Source organism: Ptychodera flava, chromosome 11 (assembly GCF_041260155.1).
Source record: "Ptychodera flava strain L36383 chromosome 11, AS_Pfla_20210202, whole genome shotgun sequence".
Taxonomy (NCBI): domain Eukaryota; kingdom Metazoa; phylum Hemichordata; class Enteropneusta; family Ptychoderidae; genus Ptychodera; species Ptychodera flava.
This window is the reverse complement of record NC_091938.1, coordinates 23,806,532-23,827,371: the sequence shown is the minus strand read 5'-3', so window position 1 is coordinate 23,827,371 and position 20,840 is coordinate 23,806,532. Positions and strand designations below refer to the sequence as shown.

The following is a 20,840-nucleotide window of genomic DNA, read 5'->3' as shown; positions in this document are numbered from 1 at the left end:
CCAACCAAAGAATTTCCGAGAACGTGCGAACCTCGGTAGTTCGACATTGGCTATTAGATCGGTGGCAAAAGAAACGGATCTTCCTGCATCAACAGCAGCGAACATTATCAACAGATTCCGGCAAACAGGTCTCACCATTCAAGGCCGGTCAAGTGGACGTCCCCATGAAAAATCTAGACCTGAAGTCGTTGAGTACATCGAATACCTAAAGTCAAGAAAACCGTCGATGACAGCGACTGAAATTCGAGCTGACCTATTACATAGTGGCATCTGTGATCTGAACACGTTACCGGCACACAGGACAATTTATGATATTTTTCGTCGCGATCTTAATTTTACATACAAGAAAGTGTCTCAGGTACCGAAAGAACAGCTCACCGAACGAAACATGCAACGCATTGTGCAGTATATCGACATGGTGTCAATGATGAATCCGCTTACTGTGCACTTCTTCGACGAAGCCGGAGTAAAACGGACAACTGGTAACCGAACTTATGGTCACAGTCGGGTGGGAGAGAGGGCGTTTGAAGTTCAAAGGTATACGTCTGATGTGAATTTAACCTTGAACTTGTTGCACAGTCCTTTGGGAGTATCTCATTTTAACATTATACACGGGCCTTCAAACGGAATGGAAATGCTACATTTCTTCGATGAAGCACTGCAAGTTATCCGGGAAGATGGCAATCCAGCAATCAGGCCCGGCGATGTTGTGATTATGGATAACGCTGGATTCCACCACGGTGGAATAGCAGAACCAGAACTCAGAGAAATGCTCAGACGTAGAAATGTTCGTTTGCTCTTCCAGCCACCATACTGCCCGGAGTTCAACTCATGTGAACTGTGTTTCCGACACATAAAGCATGACTTGCAGATGAACGATATTTTGGCTGTGAACCATACTGAGTTAGCTTTGATCAATGCAGTGGGCAATATAACTCCTGCTTTTTCCCGTGAATTTTTTAGACACTGTGGCTTTTCGATGTGATTTATGAACTTTAAAAAAGCCCAAATGACACAATCGCAAAATTTTTCAAATGCAATGAATATAACTCATTGAACAAATCTGCGAAATTTACAAACCTATTCTGGAACATGACGGTTTTCATGGCACTTCCATCCCCAGCTGCCGTGAATTTTTATTAGACCCGTCGGTTTTGAAATGTAATTTACAGTATGAGAATGTTCGAATAAAAACGGCGATGTTTATACATTCATTATTGTACTCAGTGTCTGAAAAAGGGTATTGAAGGATGATTGTATATGCACTGAGAATAAATACGACAGACAATTTGTGAACAATAAAATTTATCTTTAATGAAAACGATGTAAACGGCGAAGTCAACTCCAATGATACTCAGAAGAATAAACTAGTAATAAATCAGTAGAAAAAACTTGATTGTCAGTAAAAATGAGAGTTTGGTCACGTTGTGGTATGACCGAAAAAAAACTGGGGTTTTGATTTCGCCAACCCTTGAATGTTGGTACGACAAACTAAGCTTCAATCTTTCAAGTTGTCAGTATTCGGGATATTACATTACTTCAACCCTGCGAAATCAAAACCAAATAACCTACAAATCAACAACATAACAAATAAACCTATTGGGTATATAAACTGCATTGTAATTCGTTATTCGCTATCAAGGTCCTACAATCATCTTGACAATTTTCATTTAAAAGCATTTTCCAAATGAAATTTCGTATTCTACAGGCTCTACTAGGAACGCTTAAACCTTCCAGTCGGCAGGGAAAACTCAAATATCACAAAAAGGAATAAACAAAAAACAACAGCAAGAAAGTGAATTTCCGTGGGAAGCTAACACAATTCAAAACAAACGTCTTACTGGTATCATGGCAAACAGGGCGTCGATCCTCAAAATTCAGTGACGGTTTGGCGGTTCGCCTGCATGAGTCGAAAGCTTGTGCTATGTAGACTATGGAAAACTACGAACAAAACAAGTCTGAATCTAGGCATTTTGTAGGCTGTTATTATTTCACGAATTTCACGAATGAACTTAGGACTATGTCACACAACTTTGTTCAGTTCTCCGACAACCGCTTAGCAGCTTCAAGGAGTTTTCCCACGTTGTCTTCGATGATTTCCATCGACTGCGACACAGGTATCTAGTTGTTATTCTCCGCCAGAACGCTGTTTGGTACTTCTGGAACCGGGACTACGGTATCGGCGTTGATACCATAGAATCTCGGTGTACTTGGTGCTGTACTTGACTCCGTAGCAGCAACGGTACATGTAGGTTGTGCATATTGCATGTAGCGGGAGTTGGTGTCACCATAGTTGGGCGATACAGCTGGGAAGTATCTGGGTTGTCCTTGTTCAAGTTGACGAAGCTGTGTGTGTCGCAAATGGTGCTGGACGGGTGCGATCACCAAAATTATCAGTGAACTGTACCATCGGCCCTGCAGGGTGAAGGTTGTGCGGCAGATATGCGGGCGAAGAGCTGTAATAATCATTCCAGTTTGACGTTGTCATAATATAAGTCCGCGACCGTAAAGGTGGGCCCATGTTTCTCTGAATATGTCACGCCTTTGTCTACGCATGTATTTATCGTAAGCCTCTGCTTCAATATTGGTGTATTCCAAACCAGAACTATCCGACGAACTTCTTTCCCTTTTATTCTTTCGACGTTTCTTTTCGCTCTGTTCTGTGTCGCAACGCCGTCCTCGTGTTTTTCTAGATTCTGGTGAACTAGTACATTGACAACTCGAGCGAACAGGAGATGCTAAAGGCAAAAGTGTAAACATTTAGTTTTAAGGGATTCGTTTAGTTGTGAGTTTGATGCATTTTGACGGAAACATCACGAACTGGACATGTATGCATACCATAACGCACAAAGAACTTCAACGTCAATTCTAAAATACTTACATTTCAAAAGCTCTTGGAGGTAGTCAGCGGAACACTTGCTACTTGACGGAACTTGTTTCACTGAAGAATAACACTGTTCCCGACTTCCTGCAGATGTTTGGAAAACTCTCTGCGATCGACATGCGAATCGTCGTTCTGAGGTAGTTTGCTGATGTTGTTGTCATATGCTATCCGGAGAATGCCTATGTCATGTTGAAGTTCAACTTTCCCCTTTGTTGTTCGGGCCTGGTATTTTTCCGGGAAAGCTCGCATCAAACGCGGTGTTATTTCCGTTGTGAATGCCGAGATCGATTTGCTCTGAAAATCTTCTAACACTTTCAACTCTGTTTCCGTCTGTGTTATCTGTTTTGCTTTCTTGATCTTTCTCCTTTAATTTCTTTACTTGGGCAAAGTGATCTTGAGTATGTTTGTCTTTTCTCCCGCAGTAGACGAACCCCTTGCAAGCTTCGCCCAACAAGCAACCTTCACTGTTTTTGTTACCAGTGGCGCGGTGACCGCGGCGGTGGCAGATTGCGCATGTACTCCGTGTATTTGACCCCACTGGCGATGCCTCTCTTACCGGTCTCTCCAATTCACTGCGCTGATGCTCAAGCGCTAACTTTTCATCTTTTAAAAGACAAAGTTTCTTATTTAAGCTTTCAGCTTTGGTCTCCTTCCAGTTTTTTTCGGTTTTGAACTTGTCCGTAACGGAACTGTAGGTGAGCTGTCGCCGGGGCGGTACATTACATACATCGATGTTCTGGTTCTGCTCCGGGTACGGGTCGTTGTCTCGACTTTGACTGGCGATGGAAGGCACTCTTTCGTTTCGGTGTGTTTTTTGTAACCATTGGAGAATAATCATCAACGACCTCTAACTTGATGCGCTTGTATTCGGCATTGGGCACTGTCTCGGAACATCGATACAGGTCGTTGATATCAAGTTCACTGTTTGACAGCGTAATGCTATCCCCTTCCTCGTTTTTATACTGAATTTGGAAATCAAAAGTTTCCAAGCTTGCAATGTTTCGCTTGATAAAATGAACGAGTTCACAGTATGTTCCCATTTTATCGCCATATATGTGACGAATTTTGCCACCACAGTATTTCACTTGAAATTGAAACATGGCTTACACATGCATGGAATCTTCATGCTTTGTGAATTGAAGGATGTTCAAGTTCAGCGCGGGAGCACGTTGATTACGCGCGTTTTCTGATTGTTGATACCACTTTCAAAAAGGGGGGTATCGCAATGGACTAAAGATTTTGCATCCAAGTTGTCTTATAATATTAGCTGTACACCGTATTTACATTAAAATATGCATTAAAGAGAAGCATTAAATGAAGACAAGAACTAAGGAACAGAAATGTGATGAAATACAGTCATTTTATTTATTCACTGCTCACATTTCCCCACAATCCCCATCATAAAAATTGAATATTCCGGTTTCTGGATGGCGTAACTCTATATCAGTTTTATTGCCCAGACCGACACAGCCGCCTTCATGTCTCAACAACACTGATCAGGCTGATTGCTAATTACTTGAGTATATCAACATCTCCAGCGGTTTCCTAAATATATTGGGGCTTCAGTGTACCAACAATTACCGCGATGGCAGTAAAGGACTGGGATGCGAGATATCATTTTCCTTTACTCTGTAGGTCAGGTGGTCTTCCTTTTCTGTTCTCTACCCCAATCCATTCCCACACCTCCATAACTAAATTTTACTCTCCGTACCCCCAACTCCCAACTTCTCTGAAAAAATGATACGCGATGCCTTGGAAGTATGGTAGAACTCTCTTCATTATAAGTCGCTTTGACAAGTTGAAAGTAATCTGAAAATCTCTACACCATGAGACAACCAGCAGAGGATTTCTGATCTATTATCAACGGTAACAGAAACGTAATGCCATAGGCCTATATCAATGCGATTGTACGATTCACCAGCAATAATCAAGTCTGGAATTCTATAAGCCTTACAAAAGGACAGTTGGAATGGCGAAGCTTAATAGGTGCCCTCCACGACGACGGAAACTGCGCTAGGTTGCACCTGACCGGGGGTGCCCAACGCAATATCCAGCTATAATTTCCTCATTTTCCACAGAAAGTTCATACTCTCATTGCTGAGGATCTGTTGAGATTAAAACGTACATCAACCGAAATGCTCGTGCTCACCAGACGGCGGTCGGACGGTAATTTGTGAAACACGCCCTCGCGTGTCAAACTTTGCTCGCTTTTTGTAATGTCCCTCTCTAATCTCGCAGATTCTGTTTATATTACCGAAACTTTTTGAATGTATGCGCCGCTTCCTCCCTCAAAGTCTGCCACCTTTCCTGGTTTCTGGCTGCATTGTTTGTTTTTTTCTGAATTGCGGGATATTCACGAACGGCGTTTGGGCGGGACGGTGATGATAGCTGATGTCTCACTTTTACCAAGGGGTATTCCGTGTTTCCCTGAAGGGATCATACTACACGGAGGGTGACTGTTTGTTGGAGTAATCTTATGTTTACACGTATCGCCCTGTCCTTTCTAGATTATGTAAACGGCAGTCTTTTGAGTCTAGCGACTTTTTCCTAAGTTAGAGAATAACTCTATCGGAGGAAGCGGCGAGGCCGTGGTTTTCTGGTCCTCGCCAACATCTGCCGTCCCCACTGTGAAAAGTGGTATCGCCCAAGACTTGACGAGGTTTCAGTTGTGTGCACACTGTCGAAGACAACTGGAAGGTACTGCAGTAGCACAGATTGCAGCGGCGCAGCGCCTGCAGGTTCGGGAGGATTTTAACTTGAATTTGGTTGTATTTAGAACATAATGCACCATGGCCAGCAGGTAAGATTAATCCCAATTTTCCACCATTTCTAAAGTATGGCAATTACGACTCAAGATGAGAAACTTACGCTTGGCTTTCTTTTGTCGTTTCACAGGATTATTTTCTCTAGGACTGTGCTGTCCGCGCTGTGTATTTTTTGCTGTGCCCTTTGCAAGCCATCAGGTCAGTTCCGGCATTTTTTATTGGCTATAAATAATTCCGGTCCAGCTGATATAGTGGACAGGGGAACCCAGAAAAAAAATGACATTCTATCATGACTACAGGGTTTCGTACGTAGTTTTGGTTATGCGAACATCTATATTGCTGTCATCACTGACAACACGTTTGACCCCGTGATTGATATGACAGCTGAAAAAAGTGTTGCCAGCCCGCTGTGCAGGTATAAAAACCTTCCGCGTTGAAAGACGCATGAATGTTGTTGTTTGTGTTTCGTTTATTCACGGAGGTAGTAAGCGAGACATTCAACACTTTAAGTCGCAGTGTGTTAGTGAATTTGTAGCACACTTGAAATAACGAGCGTGCTATGCTGTCAAAAATAAAACGCTATACAAACGGAACGTCCGAATGAGAATGCCAAGGGTTATTATACTCGCTGGTAATAATTTCTTTTCAACTTCAAAATGGCGATGATCTTTCTGAACGATATGGCGTGTAAATATTTGGCGGCAATGTGATTTACCTCGTTCAGTGTACTATTAGGGTGGTTTGTTCTTGTGGAAAGTTTACTACTGCCTGGTAGACACATATATAGCCTCGAAAACAATGCTTGTTGCAAGCTTTTGTCTGGGCCGTTCCACCTCAGTGAACTTTCAGAATGTCCAAGTTTCATTTTTACAGACAAGTTCCCGAAGCATGGACTAACGAAAAATGCCCATTCGTCGTAGCTTACAGTGCGATAGAATTCAAATATCACCGAGTGTTGGCCCCACAATAGTGTTTGCAACACCAAGAAAACTTATATCGCAGAGGCCGAGGGGTACGGATGTTTGCCGGACACTTCGATCACGGTCCGAACGTCAGACAGACAGCAGCGCTGTAAGTGCTGGAGAACTAAAGGACAAGTTGAATGCCTCGTTTGAGGGTCGACGCTTTGCGCGAATAATTGACTGAGCCTTGCGTGAAAAGACACCAAGAAACAATACTCAAACAATGATTTAACTCCCATTGTCAGTGCTTGATGAATAATTTGGAACGCCAACACCGTGGCTTTGCCAAACATACGAGGGCAGCCCACTGGAAATTTTGTAACGTTTGTATTTGGTATGGTGTGACTGCCGTACAATCAAACTTTCGAGCACATCGTAGATAAGGTTTATTTACATTTCGAGCTTTGATTAAGCCCTTTTCAGCTGAAGAAAAGATATCGCCAATGAATGTGGAGGGTTTTGTTTGCATGCTTAGAACAATGAACTGTTATTAGATAAGCTAATCACACATGACTAGCACATGTCATCTTCTCTTTAGTTTATATGCATATTTTTAATAATTGGTAATTAGGTCTGACATCTCGTTGTTCAATGGTACAAACAGTGGAGTAACAATTTCCTGGATGCTCGTTTAGTAGGAAGTTCGGTGTTGAAGCCCTAGACAGTCGGAAACCAATTGTAATAATGGGAGCGCTGGTAACGTGTCAGAATGTCTGGTTTGAAACTTTCACCAAAACTTGCCGATGTTTTGGGTGCATGCTCTCAATACTAATAATTGTCGTGTGTGAAGCGAGGCGTGTCAGCAGCCAATTGATTTACCCCTTGTTTAAATGAAAAGATACAAAGGGGCACAGAACTTAACAACAGCCAGTTGAGAGCGGCGATTGTCAAAGGCTTCCATGGGAAATGTGGTCCTACAGCACTGGTTTTCAGACTCAAATCGACTTTGCCAAATCCGGTAGAGCGCTGCAGTATTAGTTACAGTGATTAGATCAGTTTTGAGCACAAAAAGCCATCATCACAGGCTGTTAATTTAAACAAATTCTTGTCAAAGGGAAAGAAACCCGCTAGTTTTCAAGCAAAACTGCACTTTCAACCGCCATGCTGAGTCTCAGTCAGAGCTAGCTCAAAAATCGATACTATGAAATCGTCACTTCAAAGTCATGGGCAAATACTTGCGAATTTATTACCCACTTCCAACAATCAGTACACAAATTGTCACAATACTGAACTACTAATCTTTTCTAATACAGTAACAAATACATCGTAGCTGTAATGTTTTTGCAGTCTGCTTGTCAAGAGTGTTGATCATCTCGTGATCATCTTGTAATCTTCTCCCTGGGCACAGCAAATAGTACAGTTCATCACCAGCATTTGGGTGAGATACATGTCATCCATACTATGAATATGTAACCTGAAGACAGAAAATGAGAAATTGAAAGCGATACTGAAGCCAGTCAGCTGGCAACGGAACTAGAACAGAAGTTCTGCATGTCAAGTACATTTTCATATGTGTAACAAAAAAAAGAAAATGAAACTGTAAATATTTTAGAAGACTTGCTATATATACCCAAGTTCTAAATATAACACTGAGGCTGAAATAGTTTAGTTCAATCCTGTGTATTGTATTGCTCGGCCCTGAACTGACTGAACACCGGAAGCTGCGTGTTCTGTGGCAGAGATAAAAGCTATTCACTGTAGGAATGGAGGTAATAGCTGTAGGTCAGCCGGCAATTCTGACTGATGATTGAAGTGTCAAAGTTGAATTTTACATGGCTGAATGTGTGACGTCTATGGAACCTGGGGGCCTTCAGGGTAGGAGTTTCGGCCCCATACAAATGGGCACACGTTCTCTTTGATTGCTTGCTGGAAAGGGTGAAATTGCCTGTTGCGTAGGGGTCTGGTCTTGAAAGAATAACTGCAATGCCTAATGAACTTAGATGCCTTTGAGACATTCCCTTGGAGCAGTATATTTGTCTGTCGTATGTGTTGATATGTGTCAAGATGACATGCAGTTTGTATTTTAAGCCTGAAAATAAAGTTAACTTCAGAGTTACTGACCCCGTTACATGGTCTTTTTTAGGAGGTGACATTAACATGTAACTGTAACAAATCATTTATGTCTGGCAGTTCTCTCTACTTGAAGTTTTTTGTTTTGTTCATGTCTGTTTTCTCTCTCTTTTGTCAGTATTTATATGTACAAGACACAATAAAGACAGAAACATAGGGCCTTAAAGGGATTCACACACGTGATTGCCTCGGGACGTTTTAATCTCAAGAAAGGGGATTCCACACACATGACTGACTCTGGAAGTTTATTTCAGGAAAATTTAATGGAAACTGCAGACCTCAATTACTTGGAGTTTACTGAGAAACAATATTCCTGTCAGTTCAAATCAATAATCGCAGTTTTTATTTGTGATAGCCTACAGATAGGGCTTCCATTGAATGCCCATGGGATATGCTTATGTAGGCGTAAACCTAAAGTGATGCAGGAAGGCCAATATGTGTCTTTTCTAGTTTCATGCATCTGCTGAAACACTTTTTTCTGCTTTGACCATGGCTGTAGATACATGTTCAGTAGACTATACAGATATCTGAATTTTTCTCACGAGATTACCGTTCTCCTTACTTTCTTGATTTAGCCTGAAGATGCACTGGCATTCAAGGATGGAAACAAATATACTACTTTGCATTCAAGTGGCTAACTAATCAGGATTCAGCCTTGTTCAAAGCATTGGGTTTGTTTACCTAACCAGAAATTTGTTTGATGAAAAAATATTTGCTTTTTTTTAAGTTGAATTTCTTTTGAAGGAGACTGCAGTGTTTGCTTTGGGTCAAGTTCATGAATGACTGAAAATGCCTTGGTGAAATTATCAGGTTTATGTTGTATCAGTGGTCTTCCGCAGTAATACCGTGTCAGCCATTGTCAGTAAGAGGGATTGCCAAGTTTGCTGCCAAATGCTCTTCGTTTGCAGGAAGTCATTAAATCGGAAGAACAGTTGTACTGTTTCTGAGGTGTTCTTTATGCACCATCCCTAAAAATATCCACGCAGTTCTGCTAAACTTTTGTGTACCCATGTTATTACATGAGGATTTGCTGTAATAAGGCTTTGCCTTTGACAAAGAGTGACATAAAGTTGCAGAAGTAGGTGTGTCAAGTTCTTTTTCACTTTGAAAGGTCAATAGACTTTTACAATAGACACCATGGTTAAAATCTCTGTCTCAGACACTTTCCCCAGTGTTGTATTGTTTAAGAGATCAGTGCCATTGTTTAAAATCTGGAAATGTCTGAAAGACTGGTCCGTAAAATGCTGTATCTTCAGCCTGGCTCACGCACAGGGCAATAAAGAAAACGTGCAATTGTTTGGTACCTGGCAGAGATGTATGCTGGAATGGTCATTCCACAAACGTGACCGTGTATAGAGCAAAAGTATGGCTTAGTGCTATACAACGTGCATGTATTTATCACTTTTTATGTGTGTTAGTGTGTATAAGTGTGCTTGAACTCAAGCAGTGTAAAGCTAAGATCTCAGCCCTAATTGCAACTGTCAAAGTCACTTACATTACCTTGATGATTAAAGCCCCATTAGCAGCATCTTTTTGTATTTTTTTCCCCGAAAAGATGGTTTGAAATCCAATGGAACTTATTTTAAAGTGCTCACTAAAGTGTGACCATAACGTATTTCGTGACAAACATGGAACTTACATTTGAACAAGTAAATAATTTTCTTGGTGCAACCATAGACCCTAAAAACGGATTGTGCAACTCAAATATGGCTGCTGCAAATGTACGCATAAAGCACCAGCCAAGGATTAAAAGAGTAGCCTTTTCAAAGACAATGTGGCGTAATAACAGGAATCCAAAACATTTCCCTGAAGATTTGATATTTTTTTTATTAGTAAAATGCAAAAAGATATAGCTAATAGGGCTTTAAACCACCTCTTTGAGATACATGTAGGGGTGTAGGCAGGGTGGTTTTGATTGCAGCCTTTGCTAGATTTAGTAAGTATCATAGGTAAATGGTTTACCAGTTCAAATTCAATAAATATATCACTGATTCAATTGTGGTCATCTCATACTCTTAACTCACTGTATCACATATTATATTATAGCTTTGTCAATACCAGTGAATTTTGTGTTGTCATTGTGAATTATCATCTAATTATCCAGTATTGTGGTCCGGATTGTTTTCTATATCTCCCTGGTATTGCCAAAACTATAAAATGATAGCAATAATGAACCCCCCCTTCTGTCCAATAATGGTCTAAAGTAAACTTTGCACTCCATAATGTCCTGGGCTTCTTCTGACAAAACTGTATGTTGTGCAAAGTCTGCTTTTTGTCAAATGTGGGCAGGGGCAGGGGTGCATTATTATTAATCGACATTGAAAATTTTTACTATTTTACTTTCCACTTGAGTAATCATCTTCGGCTGTTGTAGGTTTTGGTAGCTTTAGTGTGCTACCAAAATGCCGGGACTCCAGACAATGTAAACTTTTATCCATACCCTTTGGGAGAAAAGAATTGAGAGACGGAAAAGTTACTTTTCTTTTATTCCTTACAGCCCAATGATGTCTGGGTATCATCCTGATAGGAAGGCAGTATATTTGTTTATGAAAGATGTGGGCTTTGGTGAACCAAGTTGTACTAAAAATATTGTGTCTCAACACGTAAGAGGCTTGTTTATTGATGATGCCACATTACCTCAGACTCAGAAAGCTTGGTTTCTTTAGTCTTGGCATCAATTTTCCTCTTCAGTAGGAAAACTGTTTTTCAGAACACCATCTAGGAGTTTAACGTTACTCATTATTGTCAAACTCATACTTTAAAGGTATACAGTCACCTGTAATCTCAATGTGCCCGTATTTGGTCAAAGGTGGCGTTCCTTGGTATACAAAATGCCTATCATAGGGCGCTGTTTTTAAAAAGTGGCCACCCGCTTAAAATCTGTGATTGGTTAGATCATAAACAGTAGACTACTGTCTATGGTTAGATTTTCTCTTTCCATGGTAACTGTGGCAAAATTGGAACAGGTGACAGTATACCCTTAAGAACCAGCATGTGTGAAAGGATTGCTTCTGTTCATCCTAACGAAGTCCTCTGTGAAAGTTGTTTTGTTTTATTGATGTATGCCTTTTGTATCTACATACCAAATGGCTGCTTTCACAGGTATATACACTCCTACATGTAGTTTTGTAATCAACTGTTTGTCAAGTTAAGTGAACACAACACCGGGATGAGTTTTCTTTGTATTCATCTGTGAAGGATAAATGACAACTGACAGTGGTGATTGACCATCAAATTTTGGAGAATAGTGTTCTGACTGTGACATCACTCCCACAACAAGTATGCATGTAGGGCGTTTTCTTTCATATGATTGACATATATTTGGACTCTCAAGTTCAAACAATTCTTTCCTGAGCTATCTCTTGTTTGGACTTATTTGTTTGGACTTATTTCTCTTAGAGTGAGAAAAACTATCACAGTTTTAAGAGAGAGAAAAACTAACGTGGTTTTAGTTTTTTGAAAATCGAAAATTCAGTTTTCTCCATAGAGTTAACAAAATGGTGGCGGCCATTTTGAATTTCAAACATTGGTAAATGCTAGGTAGTTTTTGCGTCTTTCCAAACTTTGCACGGTAGCCCCTGATTTTTATCCATATTGAAAGAGAATGGTTGATTGTTCATTGAGGAAAGTTTGAGCAAAGGTTTAGGTCTTTGATTTTCGAGGTGCATACTACCTTAATTGGTGCCACAGGAAAGTTGTCAGACCATAGATACCAACAGCATTATACAGGGAGTTTGGGGATGCATACATGCATTGGAACAATACCAGGAAAATGTGAACCCTCCAGAGATGACATATTCAGACAATTGACTGTGGTCAGGCAGTTTCTCAGAGAGCATGATGTTTAAGTTACAAGCTCGCACCAGTAGTTTTGTATTGTTCATAGTACAGTATTGACAACATTCCCAACAACAATTAATTACGAGTAGTTTCCAGCAAGGTTCTTGAACCTTTAACTTCAAAGGTCTCAGCATAGAATAAGGGTTACCTTCACAGTGTTTGCTGTTGGTCACTAGTCACGCTTATGCAACATGCATTCTTATCTTTATATTAGTGGCATTTTTCTGTTGTCTTGAAGTATGCCAGACTGAAAATTTCATAATAATTGTAATTAAACTCTCAAATGTTTATGACTAGACATATGTCCACAGTGAATGGTTTCTTTGTAGAACAGTCGGGGCTGGTGTTCTTTAAACTTTGAGTTCTCATATGTTGACACCATTCGAATTCATAATCTACTGTTCTACATGGTACATGGATGTTATTGTGTTGACCCAATGATGCATCAGCCGCTGTAATTCCACCGTGTGCATGGCAAAAAAAGTATTTGAAACATGATGTGTCATGGATAGCTTTCTAGGTGAATCTGAATCACCACATGACATCTCTTACACCTATGTCTTGTTTGGTTTGACTGTAGTAAGTGAGATGTGACTGATATCAAAGGGGTGAATTCTTCCGAGGGGTGAAAGAGCAATGAGATAGTGGTATGTTTGTTGTCGATGTTTCTTTTCTCCAGTGCCTGATAACAAGGATGAGGTCTGTGGTGGTGATTGGGATCCAGAGTATCACAAGTTGTGTGAAGAGTTCCTTGCCAGATCAATTCAAAGCGGACTAAATTTTAATAATTGCTATTTGTGTACAAGACTCTGCTAAGTATGCTGAAAATGTGAATGCCCACTGCACATCAAACATTCAATGAAAACAAGTGAATGGTGTGAACATTTGTAGTGCATAATATTGTAGTCCTCAGCAAGTTTATATAATAACATAGTACAATAGCAGTACCCATTTCAACAATTACCACTGACCATGATGTAACTTGCTAGTACATCTCTACTTATTGTGTGTTGGCCATCAATGGTACTTGATGATGACAAACCAAATATACATTGACTATAGACAATGATGTGTACAAATATACATTGACTATGGACAATGATGTGTACAAATATACATTGACTATGGACAATGATGTGTACAAATATACATTGACTATGGACAATGATGTGTACAAATATACATTGACTATAGACAATGATGTGTACAAATATACATTGACTATAGACAATGATGTGTACAAATATACATTGACTATAGACAATGATGTGTACAAATATACATTGACTATAGACAATGATGTGTACAAATATACATTGACTATAGACAATGATGTGTACAAATATACATTGACTATAGACAATGATGTGTACAAATATACATTGACTATAGACAATGATGTGTACAAATATACATTGACTATAGACAATGATGTGTACAAATATACATTGACTATAGACAATGATGTGTACAAATATCCAGGGGAGTATGACTCTTTCGCAATAGCAGATTCCAAAAAATGAACAACTGTTCTATGACAACTAAGGTTAATTTTCCTCAACAGGAAGAATGATTTCATCTCACAAACTGGCCATGTTGATGAACTCCAGTGAAAGCATTTTCACAAGTTTACTTATGTCTTGTAACCGTAGCAACAACATTTCCATCTTGAAGTTCAATGCCTTGGTGAACTTTACTTCTGATATACAGATTTTGAAATGAATGATGATCATTGAAGACTTGGCCTCTGAATGCTAATGAAAACTGTTGCGAGACGATATTGTGAAACAGCTTTATTTGATCCCACTTTGTTGAAAAAAAAGGACGAGCAAAACATACACCTTCCTACTATAGTATCCAGTGTTTCCGTTAACGCAAAATCCTGCGTATTTTACGCAAAATTGTTCGGAAATACGCAAAAAAAATCATGACTGCGTAAACAAATACGCATTGAGAAATGCCGCCCAATGACACGACGTACTTGACCCGCACTACATTGCCTGAACGTGGTTCAATGCAGGACAAAAATAGAACATATGCACCTGCTTGCAAGTGACATTCATCATGATATTGCAACATTTTAGACTTTAGCAGACCGCAGCACTTTATGCAACATTGTATTTCATCAGCACAAAACGTCATGTCAATCAGTTCAGTACAGACAATGGCACTACAGATGCAAAAAATTCGAGAATCAATCGAGTCTACGTTGTTGGTAACACAATACAGTTAATGGTCATTACGTCGCATGTTATTTGGAAAGTGTTTACGGGTGACCATTTAGACTCTGTCGGGTTGCATTCTTGAGAGGTCCCGCTGGACTTTGAACGGTATCTGCTTTTTGTTGGCCCTTTGAAAACACTAATTCCGTAGTCAGAAGGTATTCTCGTTGAACATGAACTCATTGGGCTGCTCAACGATCATATACGGGACATGCATCACGGCATGGCAAATGTTCAGCTACACCTTGAAGCCCCCCAGGTTGTTGTTTTTGTTAATAGAGCATGCGCATTACAGGAAACCCCCCCCCCAAGTTTTACAGAAAAGACTGCCCAGCTCCACTTCAGATACTGATTCCTGCCGTACGCATTTTGAATACATTTTACGCAAATAAAAACTCAGTTGCGTAAAATCGTACGCAAGTTTTGAAATTGTAACGGAAACGCTTAGTATCAAATCCAGTGTTACAAGATATGTCACAAGGCTTCTTCATAAAAGCGATTGTTCAAATGTTTTGGTTCTCACAACAGTGAACATGTCCCCTAGATTTACTGAGTTTACTTATTTACTCTTTCAGAGGATTAAAACTTATCTGGTTCCCAAGTCTCAATACACCCACTGTGACCCAGTATATGCATTGCCAGAGGCTATTTATGCAAGGGAATTAGATGGTCTTAACTTGACACTGAATTTAGAATTGTTTACATCTATTTTTTATCTGGTTGTTGTAAATGTTTTTGTCTTTTATCGCATTCCACTGGTAACTCAATTATGAAATCTTGAATGGTGTGGTATGCCTTGCCTGATGGTGGCATCGGGAAGACATGAAATGAAGAACCGTAATTACCCAAAGGTGAAAAAAGTACCTGCATGGCTAAGGGGAGCATTCCAGAATAGATATATGTTGTTGCATAAGTTCAGCAAATGACTCTCACCCAACTCATTCTATATCAAGACCGACTCCTCTTCCCTAATACAGAAATTCAAAGTGCTTTATAGTGCAAACTGCGATAGACATGTGTAACCCCAGTATGTATGTTCAGGTAAAACTTCATGGGATGAAATATAATCCTTATTCTGCCAGACCTATCACTTTCCCATCTGCCAAGTCAGTAAATAGTGGTATCGACTGAAAACCGGCATGCATTTTCACCCAACTCGACATGGTATGTTAAAGCGCCAGTTCCGTCAGTGAAAATCATGTATACAATACAGTATCTGTGTTTTAAGGGACTTGTAAATATTGAAGTTTTTGTTATAAAAAGGTTAGCTATGTATGGGTCTTGGTATGCCTCACGGGTTATAAGCAACTTAGCCTAGATTCTATTCGTCCGCTTGCTTTCGTCCCTCGGACCCACTGGGTTGGAGGTACGGAGGCAAGCGGACGAATATAATCTAGGCTATAAGCAACTTGACCTACTAAGTGATGAAGTGTTAACTTGGTTACCATGGTGATGTCACACACCATGGATGAATACTTTTTGGCAGTGATCACCTTGACATTGCTGATTGTGCTGTCCATATTTGTCTGTGGCAAGCTGGTTTTTTCTACCTTCCATACACAAGACTGAGATTCTGCAGTAACTCCTCGTGGGCATTCTGAACAAAGCCACCGAACCTTTCAAATGGTTGTCAATGGTAATTTACTCATCAATAATAAAACATTATCTGAGAACTTTAGAGAGGTGAAAATTGTTTCAGAACAGGTTTCTCTGCTAGAGGAGCTTTCATTGGCTGGATTGCCTGCAGTTATTTACCCCACTTCTTATCATGAGTGGCCAGTTCTTCTCATAATGTCCAGTGTTCTGTATGTTATGTACACATGCAGTAAAATTGGCCTGAGGTTGAATATGACAATGTCTTTGTTACGTCTGCAACATAAATAAATCTTTGGCTAAAACAATGGGAAGAAAATTCCTTGACATAGGCAGATCTAAAACGGCCAATGTCATGGTCGCTCTAAGCTAACCACAGCCCCTCTATGATAGAGGGACAGTGGCAATATCTCAGCAGGTCATGACATACAGGCTGGAAAGGCCAATCTGTCAACCTATAAGCAATGTACATGTACGACTCTTGAGTCTCCAGTCAAAGCTACATAATAGCGGACTTGTTTGGGTAAGCACAGGAGCATGTGCAGCTGGTTGTGATTTCAAACCTGACGCCTGTTTGTAAAAAAGCATCCACACCAACAGTGAACATGATACCTAATGGTCCAGTTCAGATTTCCTAGATTGTGTAAATGGGGGAAAAAGGGCAGTTTATAGGAGTAATATGACAATGAACTGCCCTAAGTACCAAATAGAAAATCTCTGGAATGGTAAAGCTGTAAAGGAAAAATTCCGGAAGGTGAATATGTATTATAATTACAAGGAATGTATTATATGCCGGATAATTGTTTTTTTTACGGATATTTAAGAATTTGAAACCAGTGTCAGCCTCAGCTCATGTTGATTTGATACGTCCATTGGCCATGAATGTCAGAGTATAAAGGGTTGGTGTTCTACTCACAGGGCAAACCATTCCCATAGGTTTATTTTGACCATGACCTCGTCATCAAGTTTAACGACTGCTGAAGAGAGCAAGGTGATACTTTTATTCAGCGCAAAAGAGGTGGAATTCATTGAACACATCCTGGATAGGGCTTCCTATCTACACTGAAACAAACTGATCGCCAGTTTTCTGTTGCAGGCCTGCATGTTCAAGGTCTTCTGTTTGAAAAGCTGTGCCACGACCTTTCAGGTTGACCTGTGCTTTCATGCATGTGATACCCTTTGGGACAAAGTCAATTTTTGTTGCCTTTACAAGATGCACCCCAGTCAACTTTTTTCAGATTTTTGCCAAAATTTTGATGAGAAACGGTAGCCAATAAGATTTTACGGCCATTTGGTCCAAAATTATCAAAAGATTGCAGAAAAATTCATAAAAATTGGTAAAATGTAGCACTCAAATTTTGGTGGGAAAAAATTACAGCACTCAAAGGGTTAAAGACTGCTTGTGTGACATTTGTTTGTGGAAACAAAGGGCCCATCAGAAATTAGAGTTTCCCAACTTGAAATATTGTAGTGTGATTTTTCATGCTGAACATAATCAAATCTGTAAAAGTTCCTGAGATCACTTTTACATGTAAAATATCACAAATGAATCTTATGTTACATCTTTAAAATGAAACTCTGTAATTTCATAGAAGTTGCATATCTAGATTGATTGTTACTGCTGGTCCATAGCCCTTCCATTGCATTACTGTTTGTTCTTATGGAGTGTAGAAAATAGCCGACAAAACAATCAACTATCAGCCAAAATTTGCCTGCTGTGAAAATGTTTTTGTGAAAAATCAGGACATTTTGCACAAACTTAATGTGTTCACACACTACTTGTACAGTAACTGCTAAATAATGCTTTTGTTTTTACCACAAACCAAAATTTTCAACATCCTGATTACAACTCTGTAACAACTCAGCCAAGGGACTGGCAGGGCTACTGACCACAAGCAAGATCATTTGCACTTCACAAAAATCACACCAAACACAGTGTTCTGCCGAGGCCGCGGCCTTGCGCCATTGCCGCAAAAATAAAATTGAAGACCCCAAAAAAATCAATCATCGGGTCCGGCAGGCGCAGCACGCCATCAGTCCCACTAAACTTTCGGTAAAAAAAATACACTTATTTACGTACTATACGCGAAAGGCCAAACGCGGAAGTAGACATTCCACGCTGCTCATGCGTGCATGCTGCTCGTGAGAACATGAGACGTGTTGCTTCCATAGCAACCTTCAGTGATTTTTTATTTGCATAATCGTGAACTAGGTTTTCATCGGCTAGATTCAAGTCAGCCAGTCAGCGTCTCTGTTAAATTCAATGCCTCACAGTACTCTCTGGCAGTGGAAAGGAAAATTGCTTCCGTGAATAAATCAAAACACCGAGGCAGAACAATTCTTAGTTTTTTGGACCAATTCCGCCCTAAAAGGCAAATCCAACAACCGGACGAGTGAAGACAATACGATCGAACATGACATCGTGTCTCAGCTGTTTACATCATCGGAAACTGAAAACCATGCACGCCGCTGCCATCCACATCGGAACGCATCAGTCAGAAACAGAGCAGTCTCAAAACATTGAGCAGCCATGCATCGGAAACTCAGCCTTCATTGAGGCAGGCCAGTGTTTCCGTTAACGCAAAATCCTCCGTATTTTACGCAAAATTGTTCTGAAATACGCAAATAAATCATGACTGCGTAAGGGGCAACATCAAAAGTTCAATATAATAAATCTAACTTAATTGCTTAAGTTTGGCCCCAGACCCCCCCACCCCCCTTCTAACTTAACTGACCTAAATTGAAAAACATTGCGGACTCATACTCTGTACTATTTCTTTCAAACGACATACAGTGTACCATTGAATTAAATAAAAATCGAAAAACCATTATAAAGTAACTAAATACTTTTATTGCAACCCAGAACACAATAATAACAACAACAACAATAAATTTGCACATAAATCATAGACTCTCCACAGACGCTATGCCTTGATTCAAGGATCAGGCAGAAATCTCTACTGGTCTTTGCAAGAATGTCAAGACGCTGAGATTCCGGTCTCCGCGTGTTCCAGCTGATACACAGGGAAGAATCAAATGGCAGGATCTCTTCCAGACTAATAAAGTCACTAAGTGCTTGGACACAGCTTCACTTCGGAATCAGCGAACCAACATCAGCCCCTGCACAATGCAAACAAATTAATATTATACAATAAATATTCAGAAATATGGTGCTTTCTAAATGTATGAATGGCCATGGAAATATGAATTAGGTTCCTAAACTTACAGTACAGTGTACTGGTAAGGAATATAATTCACAATTTCATAGCTATTAATGCATATTTTTCTCAGACATGTATCAAAATTTTGAAGGTTACATAGTAAAATTAGATATACTATGACACTGATATATCATCTAAGTACGTTTAGTGTTCGCCAGCACAGTTTGAATACTTGAAGGGTACAATGTATGTCCCCGCATGGACATGTGGGAAATAGAATACAGGCATTCCTTCACCAATGTACATGTGAATTTTTTACAAGTCATTGAGCAAGTATCTAAAACTACTATTTATGTTGAAACTAAATTTCCATTGAACTTTTCATGCAAGTTACTTTTACTGGCAATTTTAAAATATACTACAATGTACTACCCTATGTTACAAATTTCAGAATCCTGAGGAAATCCAGAACACAGATTAACATTCAAATATGTCGTGTAATACTATGCCAGAGAACTGACAAAGTATAACTTACCTTGTGCCTGCTAGAAGCTTGAAATTTGACATGCTCTCTCTCACTTCTGGTTTCACTGGATCATTACAGTACTTCTTTTCTTGTATTTCTTCGCTCATAATTTAGAGTGGCGGGTGGATTGTCTCTCAAAGTGTTGTTTCCTGTTTGTGTTTTCTTAAACCATAGTAGGTTTGACAGCTGAAAGAAAATATATATATATATTTGAATTAGTATCAATCATGTAAATATCTGCAATAAACAGTTCTTTTTTAAAAAAACAAAGATGACAAGTTTTTCATACCTAAACTGACACTGCACTCCATCCACCAGTCTAAATTTGCACACCCAGTCATGATCACTTCTGGTTTCATTTGCATTTCTCTTTCTCTCTCTTCTCTTGGTTTGAAGCTCATTCTGCCTCTCATTGTAATGAACCAGGAGTTCATGTCTTTCCCCATCAGTTTTGGATGATATTACATACATACAGCTCCGTGGACACAGCTTCACTTCAGACAGAGATGGACAACCAACATCAGGACCTGAACAATTCAAACAAATAACAATTATATAATAAATGTTTCAGAAATATGATGCTTCCTGAAATATATCAATAGCCATGAAAATATGAATTGTATGATTTTTAATTGCACTATTAAGAAATACAATGCATTCATGCATTTCATAAAGCATCATATTTCTCAGACATGTACAAAAATTTTGAGGGTTGCATAACAAAATTAGATATACTGTGACACTGGTATAACATCTGAGTAGGTTTAGTGTTTTTCAGCACATTTTGAAAATTAGTAGGGTATATGTACAATGTATA

The 20,840-nt window shown here is 39.6% G+C and overlaps 2 protein-coding genes and 1 long non-coding RNA gene across 8 annotated transcripts in view; 2 read left to right on the top strand and 1 right to left on the bottom strand.

The window, feature by feature from the left end:
- The first annotated feature begins 415 nt into the window (after positions 1–415).
- Positions 416–985, top strand: LOC139144430 (uncharacterized). The gene has a single exon (XM_070715131.1). It carries the CDS (start codon positions 416–418, stop codon positions 983–985), a length of 570 nt encoding a protein of 189 aa, XP_070571232.1.
- Positions 986–5,540: 4,555 nt separating this feature from the next.
- The window catches only part of LOC139143870 (collagen alpha-1(I) chain-like), a 115,544-nt gene continuing 100,244 nt past the window's right edge, over positions 5,541–20,840 (top strand). For all 6 annotated transcript variants that reach the window (XM_070714458.1, XM_070714459.1, XM_070714457.1 and 3 more), the window contains exons 1-2: positions 5,541–5,684; positions 5,780–5,847. In XM_070714458.1, the coding sequence (XP_070570559.1) occupies positions 5,674–5,684; positions 5,780–5,847 (79 nt within the window). In that variant the 5' untranslated portion in view covers positions 5,541–5,673. The remainder of the gene's footprint in view (positions 5,685–5,779; positions 5,848–20,840) is intronic.
- LOC139143867 (uncharacterized) lies at positions 19,165–20,550 on the bottom strand. Its single transcript, XR_011554683.1, has 3 exons — positions 20,313–20,550; positions 20,033–20,209; positions 19,165–19,456 (listed from the first exon to the last, which is right to left on the bottom strand). It is a non-coding gene; the product is annotated as an uncharacterized lncRNA (long non-coding RNA).